The 25208-nt window shown below is 35.4% G+C and overlaps 1 protein-coding gene across 1 annotated transcript; it reads left to right on the top strand.

Annotated features, from left to right (window-relative positions):
- Positions 1-25: 25 nt before the first annotated feature.
- AASDHPPT (aminoadipate-semialdehyde dehydrogenase-phosphopantetheinyl transferase) lies at positions 26-25160 on the top strand. The gene is made up of 6 exons (XM_082340030.1): positions 26-292; positions 2272-2497; positions 13555-13676; positions 14297-14458; positions 21209-21280; positions 23127-25160. Exons 1-6 carry the CDS (start codon positions 110-112, stop codon positions 23289-23291), a joined length of 930 nt encoding a protein of 309 aa, XP_082196156.1. The 5' UTR covers positions 26-109; the 3' UTR covers positions 23292-25160.
- Positions 25161-25208: the final 48 nt, after the last annotated feature.

Genomic DNA, 25208 nt, shown 5'->3' on the forward strand with positions numbered 1-25208 from the left:
GACGTAGCGCGACGCTCCGCCCCCTCCGCACGGGCGCCGGGAGGAAGTGGGTGGGGCACCTTTAGCGTCCGCGCCATCAAGCCCGAGGTGGCGGTGAGGTTTTCAGTGTATGGTTTTCCCCGCTAAGCGTTTCTGCTTGGTGCCAGCAATGGAGGGCGTGCGCTGGGCCTTTTCCTGTGGCGCTTGGCTGCCGAGCCGAGCCGAATGGCTGCTCGCGGTGCGATCGATCCAGCCCGAGGAGAAGGAGCGCATTGGCCAGTTCGTCTTTGCACGCGACGCTAAGGCAGCTTTGGTACTACGGGTCTTTCGTATTGAGGGCCGAGGAAGCAGATGTTGGGGATGGTGGGCAGGGCTGTAGAGACTACCCCCTCCCACGTTAGCGTCGGCGCCAGCTTGTGGCCGCCCCAGGGCGAGAGTGGTAGGTGCTGCTGACTCTCCGGTGTGTGCGCGCGGCCTGGTCTCCACCGTCTTTGTAGTCTCCTCGGAGGCCTCATCCGCTGTAAAAATTAGCCCCTCCCCCGTTGTAATTGAAAATAGAGATCGTGCTAAACCCTAAAATAGGTGTTGAGAAGGCCTACAGAGTAGTTTTTTTCCCCACAATGGTTTTTTTCTTATTTTTAAGTTATAAAAATTTATTTTTCCTTGCTTGGGCCCATAGCACATTCTTAGCCTGTTAAGTATCCCACCATTCTCCATTCTCCTGCACGTGATAGGCCCTAAGAAATATTGACAGTATGACTTACTTTAGCCTTGCACGCCGTGGAACTGGAAGAGTCCAGCCTCCTTTTACCAGTGAAACTGAAGTCAAGGAAGGATGCAGTCCTAGGCATACCTTTCTGACTAAATAGCTTGGGAAACAGTACTTTAGATATAATTGTTTATTTTACTTACGTATTTTTAGCAACAAATGGAAACGGGTTTCAAAACGACTTCTGTGTATATAGCGCAGTTTGAAACAGCTGCTAACTACCATCAAAGACTGTTACCTTGAAAATGTTCCTCTATCAAAGCACTTTTTCGTTTGAAATGTGGGCTGATTGATTTTTGAAGGCATATTGGTGAATATTTTTATACTTTCTGTAATTTGTAAGAAATTGTGAAATTCAAAGTCTTGCCGTATTTAAGTCATTGTTTAGAACTGAAGGGGAAAAAACTTGAAAGGTTTTGCAAAGTATTATCTGCCTTGTTATATCCTTAGGTATTTTTGTGTGATTTTAGTCATTTCTTTCTTTTTTTTTAATATATATATGTATATTTTTTAATTTATTTATTTAATTTATTTATTTTTGGCCGCGTTGGGTCTTCGTTGCTGCACGCGGGCTTTCTCTAGTTGCGGCGAGGGGGTCTACTCTTCGTTGCCGTGTGCGGGCTTCTCATTGCAGTGGCTTCTGTTGTTGCAGAGCATGGGCTCTAGTTGCGCGGGCTTCAGTAGTTGTGGCACGTGGGTTCAGTAGTAGTGGCTCGTGGGCTCTAGAGCGCCGGCTCAGTATTTGTGGCACACAGGCTTAGTTGCTCCACGGCATGTGGGATCTTCCCGAACTAGGGCTCGAACCCATGTCCCCTGCGTTGGCAGGTGGATTCTCAACCACTGTGCTACCAGGGAAGCCCCATTTCTTTCTTAATAATTAATGGAGGGAGAGAGTGGATGGGGTATATGTGAAAAAAGATAGGTCATGCATTGCTAATTGTCGAGCCCAGTGATAAGTATATATGATCTAGAAATACATGCACATATGCACAAAGATGTAAGTATAACAGGGTTGCTCACTGGGAAATTTTTTTATAATAGTAAAACTAGAGCCAGCCTAAAATATCCAACAACATAGTCAAGTTGTGGTACCTTGATAGTATGAAATGCACAGGCCAGATGGTTATATACAAACATGAAATAATCCCCAACACTTAGAAATTTAAAAGATTATACATGGTAGAATAGTACATATAGTAGGATTTCATATAAATAGATGGATAGATAGTAAAAGCAAATGAACATATTTTGGGTACTTAGAGAAAAGACTGAAGGGATGAATACTTGATAACATTGGTTACTTGTTAAGGGGAGGGAGGGAATTGCTAAAGAGGGACTTTAACTTGTCTGTCTTCATAAGCATTTCTTAAATCTTAAAGCAGGGTATTTAATACTTACGTACTTTTAAAAACTTTAAGAAATGAATATTTTAGAAACCACAAAAATAGACTTTGTATGTTATAGGCAGTGTTACCTAAATCTTTAGTATAGACATCAATACTTACCAAATGTTTTATTAACAGGCTGGTCGTCTGATGATAAGGAAATTAGTTGCAGAGAAATTGAATATACCTTGGAATAATATTCGTTTGCAAAGAACTGCAAAAGGAAAACCAGTTCTTGCGAAAGACTCATTGAATCCTTACCCCAATTTCAACTTTAACATCTCTCATCAAGGAGACTATGCTGTACTTGCTGCGGAATCTGAGCTACAAGTTGGAATTGATATAATGAAGACTAGTTTTCCAGGTAATGTTGCATTTTTGTAGTACAAGAGTTATTAAGTGTCTTGTCTTAGTTCTTACCTGTTGAATAATATCAGACAAGGAGATGTAGATATTTAAGTTTAGGAAAAATTTGCTCAGTACTCAAGGGTAGTATATCTGAGAGAGCAGGGTATTGTCGACTGAAAAAAATGCACAACCCAAAACTTGAGAATTATTCTGCAGACTTTCTGAGGACTCAAGTCCGGGAAGCAGCCTCTCAAATAGCTCTGAGAGACTGCTTCAAAGAGATAAGGGAGGAACCAGGATATATAGGAGTTTTTTGCAACAAAGCCCGGTAGTCAGAACATAAAAAGATTACTGTTAATTAAAGAAAACCAGACATTTCATTAATGAATTTAGCACTTTTCTGTGTATGGGAAGATGCAAGAGTTTGGGCTTACTGAAATTATTCCTTTGATATGCACCTTAATTGTCTAGGGCCAGTGTTCTGCTTTTCTCCATCCTGAATCCCCTCAGGGAACACAGTTGGGGGTGGCTGTTGGCTTGAGGGCCCCAACATCCTTTGTTTACTATATATTTTCTTGAATGTTAACAGACTTCTACATAAAAGATAGATTCTCCATTACTGAGGATTCATACAATACTTTGCGTAGAGGCAAAGTGAAAACAAAGGTTTTCTTTTTGAATTATACCTCAGCTTGTTAAGTAAGACTAAATTTGAAACTATTCTCAAAGACTGTTAAATTTTCTAAAGAACAGTTTTTCCATAGCTCAGTTTTTTTTATTTAAGTAATAAATGTTCAATCAAATTGAGCTCAACAGAGAGTCAATTTTGAGTATCATTCTATTAAAAAATAGTAATTATATGTATTGTAAGAACTTGGTTTCATTTAAGTCTTTCCCAAAATTAACCAATTAGTTGTTGGTTTGTTTAAAAAATAGTAATCTCAGTGGTAAAGTATATTGTAGTCCTTAAGTAGAGATAACATGTATTTGTACTGTATCTAAATATAGCTCTTTGTAGCACATTTATATAAATGAAAATGAAGAGCAAGCAATTATTAAAATATTTTAAGTTGTTTATATTTTGCCTTAGAAATTTGTAATTGGTGGCTGTAGGAACTGCTAACATTTATTGTGGGGTTGATTATACCTAGGTAATTTTACTAGAACACAGGTTCTCTCAACTACTCTATAATTTTCATCATCACTAACATTAGTGTGCACTTACTGTGTGCCAAGGCATTTTCCTAAGTGCCTTACGTATATTATGGGGTGGGTGGGACACAGCATACTATCATTTTTATTAAAAGATAAGTAACAGGATAAGAAGAAAGCTGTTAAAATAAGAGAACCAACATTTTCCAGATTTCATAGTGCAGTTTCCTAATCTCCACACTGTGTCTACCACAGGATCTTTGCTTATGTTTCCCTTGGACTAGAATATTTGTAATAACTTTATCCCCCACCCCCATTTCTGCATAGGTAACTTATTTACTGGTTAGCTTTCACTTTAGTCTTACTTTAGGGAAGCCTTTGTGGACCTTCAATCTAAGCCAGGTTCTTTTGTTCTAGGCTCTCATAAAGTATATTTCCTTCATTCCAATTATATATTTCATTTTATAATTATTTTTCAGGATGTTGATTGTCTTCCCAGTGGTCCTTATAAGCTGTATGAGAGCAGGAACTGTTAGCTAGTAGCTATATCTACTAGCACGTCTGGCACCCTACCTAGTTCAAAATAATGTGCAATAAATATTTGTCAAATGAATGAATAAGCACTCTGTGCTGCAGTAGTTAGGCCTCAGAGTATTGCTGTGAATCTCCTCTCTCATCTTTATTGTCAGTGTCTTTACTCTGAATTTTCCCACCAGCAGCTTTTTCTCTGACCTGATCATAAATCTATTAAAACTCTATTCTTAACTTTGTTCAGAAGGAGGCTATGCTAATGATAACAGGGGTTCTTGACCCTGGATAAGCATCAAGTCATTTTTTTTTAACCTCCTGAAATTGTTTGCTACATTTTGTATGCACAGGTACATTTTTCTCAAAGAGAGGGTCTGGTTTTTGGCAGGGTCATAGAAGGCTTATTGTGAACCACTGTTACAGAGGATTCAGAGTGGGCATGCAAATGAGCCCATAAACTTCATAGCTTTCTGTGGTCCTTATGTGACCTTTCCCTAAAAATCAGAAATTACTGGAGAGACCATTACTCCTTAGAATGCAGTCAGCACAATTACACAGTAATGGTTGGCTCATCAGGTTGATATCTGCTTGGAAATTATGCCTGTGAGACACAGATTTAATTACAATTGGCTTAATGGGCAATGTTGGCTTATGGTCAATACCAGATAAACAAGTAATTACTAATTGAAACTTAATAAATGATAGGAAGGTAATTGAGCAAAAAATGAAGGTTCTGTTAATTATATTTTATTAGACTTTTTTTATCCACCATCTTTTTTCATTGCTCTTGTTTGACTCATCACAGTATCCAGGCCTTTTCCTATTTGGCTGTTTCATTGCCAAAAAGCTATTGATATATCCAGTAATGCATTGCGGAAGAGCTATTTTCCAGTTGTCATTAGTATTGTTACTGTGTCACTAGTGTCTGAAAGATTAATGGACACAGCATCATTTCTCAGGAAAGTAGACACTGGTTTACTTCACTGGCGATTCATTTGAAATGCTCTGCTTATCAGAGTAAGTGAGGAAATTGAGCAGGGGAAGTTTCCAAGAGTTGCTAAATGATGGAGGGTAAAACAGTATAGGAGCAAGGGAAGTATTGTACTTTGTTCCGGGCGTTGTTATTAGATTATCAACTCTCAACATGGAGTTAGACTTTGGGGGCATCGTGAGTATATTGTAAGACTCAGTTCCGTTACTACCATTTTGTCTGCAGGTAAACATCATGTAGGAACTTGTGAAGTCTTTCCTTATCACATTAGACATTTCTGCTAGGTGCAGATCATTTCCCGCCATCTCCCAGTTCTCCCATTGCTGCTATGGCAAGGCAGGAGAGAATATATTAATGGATGTAAGAAGTTTTGGGTTTCTCCCTTCTAGCCAGATGCCCACAATTAAGGACCCTGTTGTAACCACCACATTATTCTCTGCTTAATGGAGAGAGGAAACTTATACAAAAATAACTGGTGCATACTTCGCACTCAGTAAATAATTATTTAATGGATATCCAGAGAAGAGGGATTATAAGATATTGGGGGCCCTAGTATAGATAAATTGCCAGTGCAATACAATCCCAACCCTGGGGTCAGGGGTGGGGTGAGGTGTTTTGTAGGTCATCTTTATAATTTGCTGTACCCAATTGAGAAATATTGGTTGTTTTTCCTTCATTTTCTAATTTTTATCTACCACTAAAGGCTTTTGCAGTTAGAAGTATAAAAGTAAGGATTGTATACAGTAAAAAAGTATGAATTGTTCAGTTTTGTTCCCATGTTTACAAGGCAAGATAAGACATACAGTATAAAAATTATTAAAATTTGGGAAAAGACCGAAAATATTTTTCCCCACGGGTTTATACTTTCAAGTTCACATTTTTGTTATAAACTTTGCTGGATATTAATTGGCAGGACAAAATGACTCAATATTTTGAGATTTAATACTAACTTAATAGCTTTGAAATGACTGTATCTTAGAACTGCTCCTCTTGAACAGTTGTTATGTAAATTAAGTACAGTAAGTATGAAGTAAGTGGTGATATTATATGATAGCTATGGTAGAGCCTATTTGTTGTCTCTTTCCACCATACTATTTATAGCACTATTTTAATAGCTTCCTATTTGGTTCCCCCTCTTCACTTCTGTTCTCTCTCAGTACATTTTCGGTACAGAGTTAGAGTGGTCTTTAAAAATTTCCTTAAGGCAATTTTCTTAAAACTTTTAGGTTGGTTCATAATAAAATTCAGTCCCTTTAACATGACTGTATCGTCTTATTCTCATTTATCTCTCCACTTGCATTTTTAGCCGCTCTCTGCTCACTATTTTCTGTCCATACTCATCTTTTATTACCTTGAATGTAGCAAACTTTTTCCTGTTCAGGTCATTTCAGAAAAGCTGATCCCTCTGCCTGTTCTTCTCTTTCGAGAGTACCTTAGACCGGAAGGATGAGAAGTAGCCAGTACCAGTACCTCCTCAGAAAGGACTTTCCTGACCACCTGATCTTGTTTTCCTTCATGGCCTTTCTCATTTGTAATTATAACTTAGTTATTTGATTATTATCTGTTCTCCTTCATTAAATAAGTTCAGGAGCTATGCTTGTTTTGTTTTTGCCACAGTATACCTAGTACTTAGCAGGGTGTCTAGCACATAGCAGGTGCTCAGTAAATATTTACTGAATGTACAAATGATAGGAGTTCTCAATTTCACATAAAATATTCCGAAAATTTGTTGAAAAATTAAAAAGTGCAACTACAGTGAAAAATGATATTCATATCAGATTCTAGTTGGAATATAAACTGTTCTCATCAGTGAGTTGTGATTAAAAATAGTTCTTCCTTCAAGTCTTCTTCCTCACCCTGCATTTATCTCCCTAGCTTCTTCTCTCCTCCATTTGCATCCATCAGATTCGGTTTCCAACTTTGTTGCTGCTACAGTCTGTAGTGTCCAACTTAAAATTTTTCAACTTTATGATGGTTTAAAAGCAATTCAGTAGAAGCAATACTTTGAATTTTGAATTTTGACATTTTCCTGTGCTAGCCATATGCCATTCCATACTCATAATGCTGGGCAGCAGCAGTGAGCCATAGCTCCCAGTCAGCCACACAATCACGAGGGTAAAACAACTAGTACAACCGTTCTGTTTTTCACTTTCAGTATAGTATTCAGTACATTTCATGAGGTATTCAACACGTTATTATAAAATAGTCTTTGTGTTAGTTTATTTTGCCCACCTGTAGGCTAATATAAGTGTTCTGAGCACGTTTAAGGTAAGCTAGCCTAAGCTGTGATGTTCCGTAGGTTAGGGGTATTAAATGCATTTTTGACCTAAACTATTTTCAACTTAACAATGCATTTATCGGGACGTAACCTTATCATAAGTCAAGGAAGATCTGTATTCCACTATTGTTTGTGATCTACATTCTAAGCTGATCTACATTCTTTTTGGATCTGCATTTTGCAGGATGTGCAAAATGTTGTTTTTTGTTTTTTGTTTTTTTTTTTAACTTGGAGATTTACAGCCAGCAAGCAGCTTAAATAAGTCACACTTCTCTTTGTGCTCTGAACTTACTGGAAAACCAGGTCTTTACTGGCAGGTAGTTTTCCCCTTTTCCAAGTTACAGGATGGGTCTTTTCCACTGTGCGGAGGATTTGAGTGGGATCACAACATAGAACTAGTATTTATTGAGCAACTTCTGTGTGTTAAATGCCTTCTATGCATTATCTTATTTCACCCTCTTAAGCCTAAGTTGTAAGTTATTGTTATTTTATAGAGTAGGTTAAGACATTTGCCCAAGGCAACTAAGCTGAAAAGTAGAATATCATGGATTTGAACCCATACCTCAAAGCCTATATTTTTAGACACTGCATTCTATAATATATGACCTCTCAATACTAGATTTTATTGATATCTGTTTAAGGATTTGCAAGTACAAAATCTGAAAAATTCCATGGAACAGGGTTAATAAATGAATTTAAAGTTTTTATGAAGGAACTGATGTCTAAGAAGAGTATACAAAGTTTAGTGAGTGGGAACTTGCCTTACCATTTTTTAAACTTATATTAGGCATTGTAAACAAAAGAGTGTGGTGTTAGCAAAAGAATAGACAGCTAGGAGGGTTAAGAGTTAGTGCCCAGTATTTCTACATAATATTTCAATTCAGCGGTTAAAGATTAGTTTATTTATTAAATGGTGCATTACTCTAATTACTAGGGTAGCTTGTTGGCTATTTGAATTTGCTCTTCTGTGAACTGCTTATTAATCTTTTCTAATCCATGTATAAAAGCTCTTTATGTATTATGGATATTGACACTTCATTGACCAAATCTGTTACAACTATTTTCCCACTCTATTATTTATCTTTTGAATTTGGTTGTATTTTTTGCCGTATGAATTTTGTCTTTTATTTAATTAATATATCTAACTTTTCCTTGATAAATTCTGAACTCTGTCTCATTTAAAAAAAAATAATTAAATTGGTAAAAGATTTACTCCAACCATAGGTTATAGAGTCTCCTAGATTTTGTTCTAAAATTGCATTTTTTTTTTTTAACATTTAAATCTTTAATTACCCTAGAACTTGTGTGTATATGTTTTACATACTGATGGCTCAACAGTTATACCACCACCAGCATTGGCTAGATTGGGAATAAACATGTAAAGTGCCTGGAATTATTAAGTACTTAATAAGTAAATGTTAGCTCTAAGTTTGTTGTGATAGTTGTTACTGTTATATGTATAGAATGGTGTTTCTGAAATGGTGGTCAGGATATTAAAATCAGCCAGGATGCCTGTTAAAAATGCAGGTTCCTTGAAAAAATGCAGGTTCCTTGAAACCCTCCCAGACCTCTTCAACTAGAATTTCTTAGATACAACCAAGGATTTTATATTCAGACAATTTCTCAGGTGATTGTTAGACATATTAGTGTTTGGGAAACACTGTATTAGATGTAATTTATAGAGCCAACAAAAAGAAAGATTGTAAACCCATCAACTTTTTTTTTCATGAGTAAAATCATCTGAAAGCCATTAGATCCTTGTTACCCAGTGTACAACGGAATTAATTAGAATTAAATTTTAATAACAATTACTAGAACACAATAGAATTGTATATTTGGCCAGATTTCTGAAAGAAGGATGCCTTTTAAACTTAGAAAGATAAGAAGAACCCGCAAAGTTAGCATATGTGATTGATTTCATATTAAATCTCTTCTCTCTCACAAACTGGGGCAAATAAGACAGACAGAGGTTAATATTGTTAATAATTAAAATACTTGTAAGTATTGATAGAAAAGCCACTTAAGACTAACCTAATGGGCACAGTGGTTAAAAATCCACCTGCCAATGCAGGGGACATGGGTTCAAGCCCTGGTCCGGGAAGATCCCACATGCCACAGAGCAACTAAGCCCATGCGCCACAACTACTGAGCCTGTGCTCCAGAGCCCACATGCCACAGCTACTGAAGCCTGTGTGCCTAGAGCCCGTGCTCCACAACAAGAGAAGCCACTGCAATGAGAAGCCTGCGCACGTCAACTAGAGAAAGCCAGCACGTAGCAACGAAGACCCAACACAGCCAAAAATAAATTAATTAATTAATTTTTAAAAAATACATTAAAAAAAAAGACTTATCTAATGAATGGACAAAGACTTGATAAAACATTTCACAAAAGAGGATATATATATAAAACAACTACCACAATAGCCTTAGAGCTAACATTTATTAGGTACTTAATAGATCCAGGCCCTTTGTATGTTTATTTCTTAAACTACCCAGCTCTTTTTCCCTGTTTTATAGCTTAAGAAACAGCCATAGTGAAGTTAAATAAATAATAGTAAAGAAGTGTTAGAGCCAGGATTTGAACATTTGACTCCAGGGGCATAACACTAAAGCTAAGAGTATATGAGTGTGTCTGTATAAATGAATTAAATTGTGTGCATGTATGTATTAGTTTCCTAGGGCTCCTAACAAAGTACCAAAAACTTGGTGTCTTAAAAAAACAGAAATTTATTCTCTGACAGTTCTGAAGGCCAGAAGTCAAAGTGTTGACAGGACCATGTTACCTCTGCAGATTCCAGGGAAGAATTCTTCTTTGCTTCTTCCTAGTTTCCTGGCAATCTTTGGCATTCCTTGGGTTGTAGCTATATCACTTTACTTTCTACCTTCATTGTTATGTTGCCTTTTTCCCTGTATTCTCACTTCGTGTCTAAATGTTTCTCCTTATAAGGACACCAGTCATTGGATATAGGACCCACCTTAATCCATCCTAATTTGATTGCACCTGCAAAGACTCTATTTCCAAATAAGGTCACATTTTTAGTTTCTATGTGGGCATGAGTTTTGGAAGACATGGACCCTCACAGTTCAAACCCGCCTTGTTCAAGGCTCAACTGTATAAATTATTTTGTTGTAGGTTACTATTGTAGGTTACTACTCTGTTTAATAAACTTTCTAGTTGCTCTGCGACCTTGGTTAGTTGATCATTGCAGAACACTTAGTTAATATCTAGTGCTGCTTTCCCTAAAGATTAAGCTATAAGATGAGGGATCTGGCTTTTCTAAACCTGGTTAGTGGTTCTATATAAGTTTTTCAGTTATTTTATCTTTATTTTATCTTTTTTTTACTTAAGTTCTTATATGTCTATTAAATCGAAGATTGTAATAGACATGAATATGTGTTGGTATTATTAGGAGGCTTTGCCAACTTATGTGTCTAATAATTGTGCTGTCTCAGCTAGTTTGAGGGGCAAACATACTATTCTGGTATTTCCTACTGATTTTTTTTTAATTCCAATTTCCTAGATAAACTAAGTCCTTAACAGAGTACTCATTCACTGTGTATTTTCATCATAATGCCACAATGTGGCGCTGTTGTCTTTGGCTGAATATTTACAAAGTCATCTTTTTCTGTTGCTGTCAATCTCTTATTTTGTGGGATACGATGCTCTCAAAAGTATATGAAAACACTCATATCGGATTTTTTTTAGCTGTACATGATCAGTTATGATTGCTTTCCAGTGGTTGTGCTAGATTGCTTTTTATATTAAATGAGGTTTTTTTTTATTAGCGTGAATATTTAAATTTTTTCCTCGATTGCCCCATCATATTTAGGTAAAAATCAGGGGGTTTCTTGAAGGTTATGGAATTATAATTTGAAGAAACCAACAAACATAATGACACTATAAATGACAACAGGCATGTCTTTTTAAATTTTAGGCTTTTTGGATAGTATTCTGTTAAAACTACAATTCCACTCAAAATATATAATGCTGTCTTCCAAATCCAAGGTAGCTGTTCTTATTGTTATTATTTACACTATTTGTACCCGAATCTATTCAAGAGGAAACAGTTTACGATTTATGTAGGTATAGTGCTCCCAGTGTTTAAAATCTCCAGATTTACTTTTGTAACTTTTGCAGGCTTGCTTTCTTTACTTTCTTTAGTGTTTTATCTGTCAAGCCAGTATGTACTAGTGATGCTTGCATTTTAATAAGACAGTCTTTATTTAAGGGGCTTGAGGAATAAGCACCAGACTATCAAAGGGGGTTCATAGACCCAAAAGGGTAAGAATCTCCTGCCCTGGGACTCCTAAGGTCCCAGTTTAATATTTCAGTGCTGTTGCATGAAATGACTTTACAGCTTTGCAGGGCTGCTTTTAGGAAATAATAGCCTTTTAACATTAATATGAACAGATACAAACAATAAACATTAGTTGATTAATAAAAATGGATTGTAAAGTTATCTTTCTTAAGAATAGTAGAGGGCTAAGGAGTAGACAGATTAATTAAATGAGTCTGTTGAACTTGAAAACAAACGAGGATCTTTGCCTTGAAGTGAAGAACCACATATCACTGGAAGGTCATTAGAAGTGTTTCCTAGGTAAACAAGAGGAGACTGTTTTGACTGTTTTGAAGTAGGGATGGTGGGGGAATTGTAGACAATTTTGTGGGAGAGCTCGTTTTTAATATTTTCTACCCTTGAGGTAACTATGGGAAAGGTACTTGGTTACTGTAGGAGAAACTGTAAACTCTCTATGAACATAAGGACCCATGTCTGTTTTGGTTACCGTCATATTCCTGGCATCTAGCACTTGGGTATTTTTAGAGTGAATGATATAGTCGTCGTTCTAAGTGTTGAATTCTCATGGGGTTAGTTAGTGGTTAAATGCCAGTAAAGCATTAAGTAGGGGGATTTGACATATTTCTCCTTTGCAGACATGCTATGGTTGCAGCCAGTTGGGAATGTCAGATTTTGGAGTTGAGTATTTTAGAAATGGGAGTTGCGGAGTAGACAAGCTATGTTAACAGAATCTGCAGAGGGACTACTTTCAAGAGGCTTGCTGGAAGTAATGTAATCATGAACTAAGGATACAGGGCAATAGAGCATTTAGGAATAATTTACCACATAATAGTTAACGTACATTTATTCATATAGTAAACATTTGTGATTCACCTACCTTGTTGCCAGACTTTCTGATTGACCAATTAGGCTGTAATTGTGTGAGGCTAAGAACCACGACTGATTTGTTTTTAACCATTAGTTCAATTCATATTGGTATAGTATTTGTACACATTCTACATACCTGTAGAATAAGTAAATGAATGATGATAGAAGGTTTCTGCTTAGTAGTAAAGATAGACAAACACATAATTATAATATTTTGAAAAAATATAATATGAAAGGCATACCATATATTTTAATTTGTGTCTTAGCTCTTAGTTCTGGGAGTCAGATCCTTTGAGTTCTATTTATTTTTAGGATGCTATGTAAAATTTTATTGTCTATGGAACAGTGGAGCTAAGGATATACTTGAGATTTTTTTAAAAATGAGCCAATAGAACAGAAATTAAAATCTGTTTTTATTTGGAAAAGTCATATTAGAAAGCATGTTTAAAAAGAGTTATTGTGAAGGAAGTAAGTGTATATTAACTTTCCAGTCATGTTAATAACTTTGGATAAAAGAACACTCCTTAGCTTTCTACCAATTCCCCCAAAATTATAGTAAAGAAATTGTTCCCTGATTTTCCTGTGAAATAGCAAAGCAAAATTTTAAACCCCAGCATACTATTGCTCTATTTTAAGAGTACTTGTTTTGGATTTCTGATATTCTATCATATATAGGAAATTTCCTCTAGTTATTTAAGATTTATAATATGTTGGCTGCTAAATTTTATCAAATTTTTTTGGTGAGCATCTATTTATATAACCATATGTTTTTTCTCCTTAATTATTTAAGAATTCACAGAATTTCACTGTTCTCTTAAGCTACCCTTCTCAACTTATTTTGATTTGCTGATATTTTGTTTAGGCTTATTGTGACTGTATTCAAAAGTAAAGTTGGACTATAGTTTTCTTTTATGCGCTGTCTAATAGTTCTGGTAATTCTCTGTTTCCTCAATTGACAGGTCGTGGTTCAATTCCAGAATTTTTTCATATTATGAAAAGAAAGTTTACCAACAAAGAATGGGAAACAATCAGAAGCTTTAAGGATGAATGGACTCAGCTGGATATGTTTTATAGGAATTGGGTATAATTTCTTTCTAGTTTTGAGAGTAAGCCCCTGTGTTGATTCCATTATCTTTGCTAAAAACAGGAGCAAAAGTCCTGTGGTAAACCTGTAGTTCATACAGTGTTTGAAGTAAATAAGTCATTACTTGGGAACTTCATGATTTTTATGTACACATTATTATATTATATTTAAGAAAATTTAACATATATTTAATGCTCAACTAGAAGATACTCTTAAAGCTAAAAACAAGACAGTTTATTTATCATTATTTATAAATATTTCTGTCTTAAAGGATCTCATACACGAGACCTTATGTAACAAACACTTATATAATATTATGTGCCAGAAAACGTTATTGTAAGCCCTTCATAAGTTAGTTAATTATCATAACAACCCCACTAAGAAGGTACTACTATTATTACATGTTATACATGAGGGAATGGAGGCAAAGGGAGCTTAAATGATTTGTCTTAAGTTCTCACAACTGGTTTGTTTCCATGCTACTATAAGGGTAAAATAAATAGCTTATAGCTGTAAAGTAGTAAAGAATTAAAAATCCATATGTTTTGGGGACAGTAGATTTTATGAACAATTTTGTCTACTAAAGCTCTAAGAGAAAATGTCTGTCTGTATCTTAGGCACTGAAAGAAAGCTTCATAAAAGCAATAGGTGTTGGATTAGGATTTGAATTGCAGCGGCTTGAATTTGATATATCCCCATTAAACCTGGATATAGGCCAAGTTTATAAAGAAACACGTTTGTTTCTGGATGGGGAAGAAGAAAAAGAATGGGCATTTGAGGTAAGAAATGTATCAGAATTGCTATAACTATAAGAATTTTCTTATTTTGTGCATGTGAGTATATGCTTAACTTGGGGAGGCTAGTCATTGAAACTAGACGCATTTGGAATCCAGTCTGTGTGCTCTGAAGGTAAAGTCAGGGATACTATGAGCGCAATAACATTTAAGCTGATACTTGAAAGATAAGTCATATTGCATTAAGTAAAAGAGAAGGGAAAAGAGGCCCTGGAATAAAACAGCTTTGTGTGTATGAACAACTAAAGGATGCCATTTTGTCAGTGTACTGTGTTGAGGGGATTTGAGAGAGATGCTATGTTAGGCTGATGAGATCATGTAGGGCATTATGGGTTGGTTAATATTTTGGTCTCTTTCTTTATTTGGTTTCTGTCACTAGCAATTCTTGGTTGCTAGTGAGAAAAACCTAACACAAATTCATTTTAGCCAAAAAGACATTATTGTAGGTTACTAGAGTGATTTATATAACCAGGTTTCAGAATTGGCTAGAATTAGGGACTGGAAAACTCAGAACTCTTTTTATCTTTTACTTTTGCCTTCCTGGCTTTAGTTTTCTCCCACCCACATTTCTCATTCTATACACCAGCTTTCTTAACTTTATCTGGTCTGTGTGGCAGGAAACATGACTGCCTACCACTCTTATGTGTAACAATTTGTACTTTAAAAACCCTCAGAGATTCACTAATTTTCTCAAGGGAATTTAACAAGGTTTAAATAGAGAGTGGTAAGATCAGAATTGTATTTTAAGACCAAGTTCTGTCTATGATGGTATATGGAGGTTAAGGAATTGAGGTGATAAAGATGTTATGATCAATTCTGTGACTTATACGACCATCTGTTGAGATACTGAATACTAGAGAACAAGTGGGATTTAAGTTTGAGATACCATAAAAACATCTAAGTGAAGGTGTCAAGCAGGCGAATAGAATGAAAGGCTGAGCTAAAGGAAAAAAATCATAATCATTAACACGTGGATGGTAGTTGAAGCCATGGGATTTACAGTTGCAGCAGTGAGATTACCTAAGGTAGAATTGAGAAAGACCTAGAACAGAGTCCTGAGAATACTTTTTAAAGGTGGAGTGGGGAGGAGAATGAGAAAGAATGACCAAAATGGTAAGAAGTAAAATAAGAAAGTAGTGTTAGGGGGATCCAAGGGCAGAAAGTATCTTGAGAAAGAGAGTTGTATCAAAACTGCTAACATACCATGTAAGGTATTCTGTGAATTAAAAAGTAAATTATATTTAGGATACTGTATTTTTTAATACAATTTTTTAAAAAAATAATTCATACTGAAAGGGGCAAATGTCAGCCATTTCATTCATGGGGAATCCTTTATGGTGCCAGATGGAGGAGGCCTAGTAGCAGGGTGAGGGGGGAAGAGTCAGTGATGGGGCCAGCTGTGCTTAAACTTTTTGGGTGACAAAGATGTCTGAGTTCCTGTGGACCAAATAGATGCTGTGGAAAATGGACCTGAAGAGTCTTGAAAGGACCCGACCCAAGAGGAATTCCAGAAAGAGGCAGTGGGCATTCTACTGTGTATTAATTGCTGAGGGTAAGAATTACAAGAAGTCAGCTGTTAAATGCACTGCTAGTTCCAGGCAGTGGTACAGGACAGAGGAACTGGAAGTAGTTCTCTGAAAATTCCTCAGATGCTCACTAAGCTAGCATTTGGATACTTGATGTGACCCAGAGTTCTAAAAACTAGATTACAACAGCATTGATCATTACTTTGCCTGTTTCCTCTATCCCTTTTCTCTCTGCCTCCTACCTTAAGGAAACCAGAGCAGAAAAGCAAGGTGAGGCCAAGGAGAAGAATGTGTTCTAAGAATTGAAATGGGATTTTTTTTTTTAAGCTGAAAGTGACTGAAGAGCTATGGGGTTTGTCTAAGGGCTTGTTCAGGAGGTGGGAAGGGAGATCCAGCAGGGCATATTTGAAGACATCTATGGAAGAAAAATTAAATTCTTTACTGAATGTACCTGGGTGTTTTGCCCATTCAATGTACCAGTTAGAAAAATATAAAAATAATATATGTTAGATGCATATATTTAAGTGTGGATTATTTTTATACTATAAACAGGCCTGGAAGGGGAGAGTAAACTTAACAGAATGAATCTGGTGGTATGGATAGCCAGAAGCCAGGGTTTGAGGGGAGAATGATGAGCGTAGAGCCAGGGGAGGCATACCTAGAGTCAAGAAACAGACGGGAGGTTCCTGTCTGGGCATCTCCAGGTACCCCCACAAGATAAAGAACCAGTCTTTAGGTATGCAGCTGAGGAAGGGCTATGATTTCAGTGTACAACCGTGGCATGAATGATCTTCACTGTCCTTTCCTCCCTTTCGTTCAGTCTTTTCTTTTCTCACTCATACACACTAAATTCACCCACACTAGAAGAACTAGAGGTGGCAGCATAGTGAATGAGGGAGCATCTGCATTTAGGAAGAGAGGTGAAATCAATTCCTTTCCCTATTGGAGACTTCCAACCCTGAATTAGGTTTGAGCTAGGATAGTGGGAGGAAGAATTTCTTATGAAATGAGAATAAAATTTAATTTGGGTCAAACATTTTTCAGAGAAAATTCGATACTGAGAATGACCAGAAATGTCATTTATGAGATCTGATCAAGATTTCATCCAGGGAAAGAGAAAAATGAATTGTCAGAACTTGTTTAAAGGGAAATGGTGAAAGAGAATAAGTTGCCTTCTGTTCCTACTCTATAGAATCCAGCTCCTTTAGTAAACTGAAAACAAGGTAGGAAGAAGTTTCAACCCTTCCCTACTTTTCATGGGTAACTCCAAATGAAACCTCTGCACAGGACAACTTTGTAGCCATTCTTGCTCTTCTCTCCTTTCTGTACTGTGTAGACACAACTTCCTGAAAGAGAGTCATAGCCAAACATGATTAGCCCCATGGCTAGGTTTTTCCTCCATAAGTATTTGATGACTAAATTTAAGCACACAGGGTATTTTAGAAAGTACCTTTAAAGGTATTTTAGAAAGTACTGTTACCTGGGTTGGAGACGGGACAAATCCCTAGAAATAGTACATGTCAGAGACTAGTTTTCATTAATTAATGCATATAGCCAATGAATAACTGAACTACTTCAGACTCATAGATTCTCTTCCTAGTGTGAGAACTGATAAGCTAAGTGGAAAAAATAGTCCTGTTCCTGTAGGCAGCATTAAAAGAGTGCCTGCAGGATACCAGAAATAGGGTCTAGGCTGCACGTGTGGATATGGAAGGTATCTATTGGCACACAAATTAATGGTGCAGAAGGCTAAGGATACTATCCTCATTTAAGCAGAACTAAAGGACAGAGCCATCATAGGACATACGGTAAAATTCTGCATCCCGGGAGAAAAATGAGCGTTTATTTACTTGGAGACTCAAAAGAAGAATATGAAATGAAAATTATAAAGCAAATGAGGATTTAAAAAAAAATCTGCTTAGTGTTTTGAATAACATTCAAGACGAGAGTTTAGCTATGAAATAGAAGTTGAGAGCTTTAAGGAAAGAATAGGCTTGTCATTAAACGAGAGCTGTTAGTGGAAGATAGTCTGTGAAACCATCTAGAAGTGTATAGAAAAGAAGACAACAGACTGAACCCTAAAACTCATATTTAAGAAGTACATTTCATTGCCACCTTCTAAGTATAGACATTTTCCCAGGCATCTACTGTTTTCATGGATCCACTCTCACATTTAGCAGTTTCAAGCACACTACCTTTCTGCGTATGACTACCAAACCTTTAACTCAGTTTCTTTCACTCTTCAGACTCCTATTTCTCACTGCTATGTATTTCTTCTTGAAAACTACACAGACACCACAAATTCTGCAGATAAGTCAAAATAATAATTGCCCTTCAAGTTATTTTCTTTTTCTAACTTTACTTTTTTTGATGGTACCACCATCCAGTCATCCAGGATTAAGAAAACCCAGACCCATTTTCAGTTCCCCTCCTCCTCCCCTTGTTATACCAATCCCTCTAATTAACAGTGATGTGCTGCCCTCTGAAAACTCTTAGTGTGGGCACTATTTACATCCAACTTAGACTAATGCAGTAGCCTCCTAACTGGGTTCCTCTTGCATTATTTTGCTTCATCCTTCTTCATTTTTGGCCGTTGTTTCCCTATATACACTCCACATTGCAGCCAGATCACAACCTGCTATCTGCTATGCTTTAAATATCTCCAACCCTCTTGTATTTATATTTGTTTTAATTCTTCTGTGACCTCACCACCACCCACCCATCCACCCTGCCCCAATCTCCTCCTTGCCTTCTCCTTTAACAATTTAAATCCATTTCAGGTGCCTTTTCTTTAGTTCATTTAAGACCAAGCTTTTTTTTTCTTTCTTACAACATACCACATTTTGCCTCATAATTTTTGTACTTGTCTACTTGCTTTACTTTCCCAGGGCTCCCTGAAGGCAGGGGCAGTATCTTACTTAGCACTGTATCTGTTACAGACCTAAAATGCTAGCGTGGACATAATCAAGAATCCATTATTTATTACAACAAATCCTCCAAAGGATTTTCCACTTACCTGAGTATTGTATCTCACACCTGGAAATTAATACTCTAGAAGAAATATGAATTCTTATGCCAAGAGGAATCTCATGTTTTCATAGGCTCTCAATTTTCATAACCGGTTTCTGTTAGGAAAGTTAAATTTACCACCAAAAAGTTTCAAGTGATGAGATTAGTTGAAACAGAAATTCTTTGCTTTTGAAAGGAAGTGCTTTAAAAAGTAGAAATATTAACATTTATGACAGATTTCTTCAGTACTTTACCATTGGGAAAACATTGTAAAACTTGAATGATTTAAGTTATACCTTAAACTTTTATTTTACTTTGTTTATAAGGTGAAAATACATACTAAGAAAATGACATACAATTTGACTAAAGCAGGTTAATCTTTGTAATCTAATGCTAAACTATCTCCTGAAAAAGTAAAATATTCTTGCTCCCTTTGGGTTTGTTGGAGATTTTAAGGAAATTTTGGTATTCCCAATAATTTTATGGGTAAAAAACTATAAGCTTAGGAAATTTTTGAAAATTTATAAAGTCTTAAAATTAAGTCTTAAGTTCAGTAGCATTGAATGTACTGGCTTAACTAGCTAGCTAGCTTGCTGGTTTCATTTCATTTTTCAACTAATATTTATTATAGATGTACTAGGCAGAAAGGATTTAGGGCAAAGGTGATCACCTCATAGAACTTTTATTCTAGTGAGACATCGAATATTAATGTTTGATAAACTGGAGTCATTGTAAAATAACTTCTCTAGTTTTGCTGTTTTCAAATTTCATATTTAAGTGATGTTGATGAGGTCTGAGTAGATACGGTGAATATTTTGAAATCAGTCTCATTGAATTTTGGCTTATAATGAGGTAAGTAAAAAAATTGAGCATTTTAGTGGCATTTTAGTGGACAGGCTGGATGAAAACTAGTTATTGCCCACGGTTACCTCTTGATATTCCACCTTACAGACACTACAAAACTGCTGATCTAAGTTGTTTTCCAAAAATAATTATAGCCAAAACATCTCTGTATGTTACAGTGTTTATATTATTGATACATTCAGTGTAAAGAATGGGAGAACCATGTTCAAAAAGAATAGTTTTGTTTACAATAACAAACTTTGACCTATTAAACGTTTTCTCATACTTAGCTAGTTATTTTTTCTTCTCTTGGAATGTTTTCCTAAATTTATCTCTTTTGAATTTCTTTTATTTATTTATTTATTTTTTGCTAATTTGGATATCTTAACGTATGAAGATATGAGGAAGAGGATGAAGGATGAAAATCCCTAAGTAATAACTATTTCTGATTGTAGTTTCCTGTTTCAACTCATGTCTTATGGAAGACTGCCTTAGTAAAGTGGCTTTTTGGTGAAATTTTGTTTAGTTTTTAATAATTGTTCATACTTTTCTCTGTTAACTGCCTCAATGTCTATTATATTTTAAAGCCCCCTCCCCCTTTGTCTCATACATAGGGGAAAATAGGAAATTACATATTTTTTAAGTCTTACCTATGAATTTCCGCCATGATTTTCCATAGGCTGTAGTGTGTAGTTAACTAAATGCTTATAAACCAATGTTGCAGTCTAATTTTTTTAAATGTACACTTTAAGCATATACAAAACTAACATCACCAGTGAGGGCAGATGGCTATCTAGATGTGCCTCTAGATAGGATACTTTATCTATGTAGTATTCTTGTTAAGAATGTATAATATAAATGTAATCATTAAGAACCATCAGACTGAAAATAGCCAACATTTATTAATAAAAAGTGGGGGATGAGGCTTGTATTTTAAAATACTAACATCATAAAAGACAAAAGCTAGCAAGACAATGACAACTGAATGTAATACTTGACTCTAGACTGCCTCCTGTACTGGAGGGGGGGAAATGGTATAAAGGACATTACTGGATTAATTCACAAAAGTTGGAGTACAGAGAGTAGATTTAAGTATTATTTTAATGTTAAATTTACCGAAGTTATTAACTACTGTGGTTATGTGAGAGAATGTCCCTATTAGGAAATATATATTGAAATATTACAGAGTAAAGGGCCGAAATATATGTGACTGTTCCTTCAAGTCAGGGGGAGTGGAGATATATATGTATGTATGTGTGTATATGGTTGGGGGGAGTGAAATTTTTTAAATGTAAATAGAAATATATCTAAGTTTCTATATTTAGTATTCTCTATTTACTTATGTTTTATTTTTCAGGAAAGCAAAATAGATGAGCACCATTTTGTTGCAGTAGCTCTTAGGAAACCAAATGGATCTAGACATCAGAATGTAAGATTTTAAGATTTCTCTGAGTTTTTTCTAAAAAGCATGTATTAAAGTTGAATTTGTTATTTATTGATGGAAATAATCATTTGGTTTATATCAGGTTAGAGGTTTTGGCTTTTTTTTTTTTTTTTTTAATTATAGACTTTAGAAGTGTTCATTATCTAATCCTTAAGATCATCTGGGATTTCACAGAAATGTTTTAAAAGTATGTTACCTGCTTCTTCACATTCAAATACACTTAAATATGACAAAGAAAAAATTTTGGTGGTACTGTCCTAGTATTCATATATTCAGTAGATATTCAAGATAATCACTGTCTTGGTCATCTTAACAGTGGTTTATTTCCTGGTGAATTGGGGCTGTCTTTGAATATTAAGGGTACCAAGTTGAGGGATAGTGAGTAATGGAATTATCTGTCAAATTGAACTCCTTCCCCTTTTTATAATACTCTCCTAAATTATTTCCAAAGTATCAAAAATGTGAGAGATCTTGTGATATATTCTAGCATAACATCAATTCTTCCAATCAAAATCGATTTTTACTTTCTTCTGCTATTAACTGGTAAGTTGAGAAATTTTTTAAAAAAGAAACCTTACGGTCTTGACTCAGCCTACATATAGTTGTGATTCTGTGGAAATATTTATTTAAGGAATACTGATAATGTCACAATAATTGAAACTATATGCTTATTATTATTTTTATGGAATCTGCGTGAGAGAATGTAGTGTGATCAATATGTATGCATCATTACTTTTAGAAAAAAAGCTCAGTCTACAGATCATGCCTTTGACAGATTAAAAAGATTAAAATTCTTCATAGATTATTTTCTTTTAAAAGGGATGACATGTTAAAATTGACCCCTGTAATCTGAAGATGTTCCAACCCAGGTTACCTGTCCTTGTGTGCTAAAGTCTCAGCATTACCCTTTCTGCAAATACCTTATGATTCCATAGAGCTTTATATTTTTTGTAATGTCTGCACATGGCAGTACTTTCTTTTTATTTCCCTGGAGACAGCCTATTTAGGCAGCAGTGGCATAGTGAGAAAAGGGTGAGGGTACTATTCAGAAGACCTGGCTGAGTTTCAGGCTCAGGTCTACCATTTAACCTGTGTTGTAAGCTTGTATAAATTGATTGATCTTACTGAGCCTCAATTTACCCATCTATAGAGTTGGGGTAACAACCATATCAGCATAGTTATGAGAATTACATCATATAAAATAGATATTAACCTTGTAAAAGCACTGTAGAAGACCCAAGTACTATCTTTAGTAGAATGTATAGAATGTTAAAGACAGTCCACACTGGGCTGAGTTGTGAACAAAGGCTCTATCACAGAGTATAAGATATAGTTTAAATTTAGTGTTGAATGAGTCATTTCCTAATGAAGTGTTGCATCTCTGTGTGGTTATGGGTATTTTATCAGACGCACCCTCTAGAGTATTTCTCAAAAGTTTGCCTGGTGGTCCCTCTCTATCAGAATAACCCACCTGCTTGTTAAAGTTATATATTTTGGGATCCTTTTTGACTCATCTACTAAATCAGAATTGTTGGATGTGTGGCTCAGTAAATCTACATTTTAAACAAATACCACAGGTTATTGTTATCTACAAAAAGTTTGAGAATCAAGTTATTTCATATTTTTCTTGATTTGTTATATTGGCAACACTAATATAAGGAGTAGAAGCAATTATCTAGAAATGCTACTGTGTTGTAATTTAATGTTATTGAAGTATAATTTAATATTGCTGAAATGTGATTACTGATTTCTTATTTTCCTAATTATAAAATTGACCATAAGATTATTATGCAGTATAACATTGAGGTAATCTAATTTTTTACCCTTTTAGGTTTCATTTCAAGATGATTCTAAACCAACCCAGAGGCAGTTTACTATTCTCACCTTTAATGATTTAATATCATCTGCTGTTCCTATGACCCCTGAAGATCCTTCATTTTGGGACTGTTTTTGCTTCACAGAAGAAATTTCAATACGAAATGGTACAAAGTCATGATATGATTTTCTAAGTAACAAAGGGAAATGAAAACTGTAATCTTCTGTATTCACTAAAAATAAATGCCTGAGAGTATCAAATTTTATTTCACAAAACAGTTTAAAAAAGAAGAAACAACTTTTCCTATTAAAAAGGCAGACTCCCAGTTCAGGATAGCTCACTAGAATACATGTTTACCTCTTCTTCCTCCCCAAAATCGCATTGGGTTTACTGAAGAAATAGAAACTGGTGGGAGAATCTTAAAGTGATATATGTTCATTTTAGAAAACAACAGAAAATGTGAATTCACAAGAAGGGAACATTCGAATTCCTATCTTTCAGAGATAACTATTTCAGAGGTAACTATCCCTAAAACCTGGAGTATCTTCCCAGTCCTTTTTCTTGGCAAACAATTCCATATTAACATAGTTACTCTTTTTTTAAATGGGAACATACTATTTTTAATTTTTTTTTCTCTGAACTGTACATCTACTGTTCATAAATATACTGCTGTAGCATAACTTTTAGTGACTCTAAAGTATTGTGTTGTACGGCTTCTATCAGGATGCTATTGACCAGAGGTAATAATGTTCAAATATAATCAGCTTAAGTAACCAAGGACATTTATTGTCTCACATAAACAGTTCAGAGGTGTCATTAAGGACACTTTTTTTTGCCTCAGCCTCAGCTTATTGGTTTTGCCTTAGGCTTGTCTCCCTCGTGGTTGTAAGAGCTGCTGCTGTAACTTCCAGCTTCACATCTTCATAAAAATTTCATCTAAAAGGCAGGAAAAGGCTGTTTCTCCTCTCACATCTCAGTTTTGTCAGTGAGGAAGATTTTTTCCTCTTAAGAGCCCCCAGAAAATTTCCCCAAAGTTTCTCTTGACTCAGATCAGCTCACTGAGAAAGTTGAACTCTGACACTTTGGGGTAAGGAAGAAGCTAAGGCAAAGTCTGGGGGAATGACATCTAGGGGAAGCCCACTGTCTGCCATAACGGAGGTGTGCCACAATTTACTCATTCTTTCTTCTGTGTTAGACATTTTGAATGTCTGCAGTTTTTACTATAAGCAGTGATCGTTGAATATCCTTGTAACCACATTTTGAGGTACGTGTTTAATTATGTCCTTAAGAAAGTAAATTTCTAGAAATGGAATGATTGGTTCAAAGGAATTAAACATTTTTAGAGCCTCTGTAAGTATTGCCAAATCGTTCTCTAGAAAGGCTGTACAATTTATACTTCTAGTTATTGTTATATGTGTGACCACTCTCTCACCCCCCACCTACATACTCTCTGGTCATCTGTAGATAGGATCTTTTTTTAAAAAAATTAATCTATGCCAAAATAGGTGAAAAATGGTACCTTATTTTTTAAATTTGTGTTTCTTTCATTACAAATGAGGTTGGTATGTCAGTGTTGTTATTCACTGTTTGTATTATTTTTTTATAAACTGCCTGTTCATTATCTTAGCCTGTTTCTATTTTGGTAAATAGGACTTAATTTAAAGTGGAAACATTATATATAAGATGCCAAGACCATCATATTGATGACAGAATCTGTTCTGTGGTTGTAGTGCATGTCTTGGGGAGTTAAAAGTCTTATAATTGTTGAATGTCAAGAAGTGAAATAGTTTCATTGGTTAAAAGTTGTGTGTAAATTGTATAAAATTAGATACTTTGCTTAAGTAAAAAAAAAATTTGGAATGTTTTATAACTTTTTATTTCATTAAGCATGCCCAGATATTCCAAGCATAGTAAATAACATGTTTTAAAAAGATCAAATAGCATTTATAGTAGAGGAAGCATTGTTATCCCTAGCATGAGTGTAATGGTGATATGAAAAATTGTCATCTTTCTTGTCATTATAATAATAAAATAATTAACATTATTGAATTTTTATGAGCCAGGTACCGTGCTAGATTTCTGGGGGGGGCGGGGGTG

The sequence above is a fragment of the Balaenoptera borealis genome (assembly GCF_965194805.1).
Source record: "Balaenoptera borealis genome assembly, chromosome: 11".
NCBI lineage: Eukaryota > Metazoa > Chordata > Mammalia > Artiodactyla > Balaenopteridae > Balaenoptera > Balaenoptera borealis.

Excerpts from the sequence above, each read along its gene's own strand:
- AASDHPPT (XM_082340030.1), top strand. The coding sequence starts at position 110 with ATGGTTTTCCCCGCTAAGCGTTTCTGCTTGGTGCCAGCAATGGAGGGC. Across the intron at positions 2,498-13,554 it reads AATGAAGACTAGTTTTCCAG|GTCGTGGTTCAATTCCAGAA; the intron begins GTAATGTTGCAT and ends CTCAATTGACAG. Across the intron at positions 13,677-14,296 it reads ATATGTTTTATAGGAATTGG|GCACTGAAAGAAAGCTTCAT; the intron begins GTATAATTTCTT and ends TCTGTATCTTAG.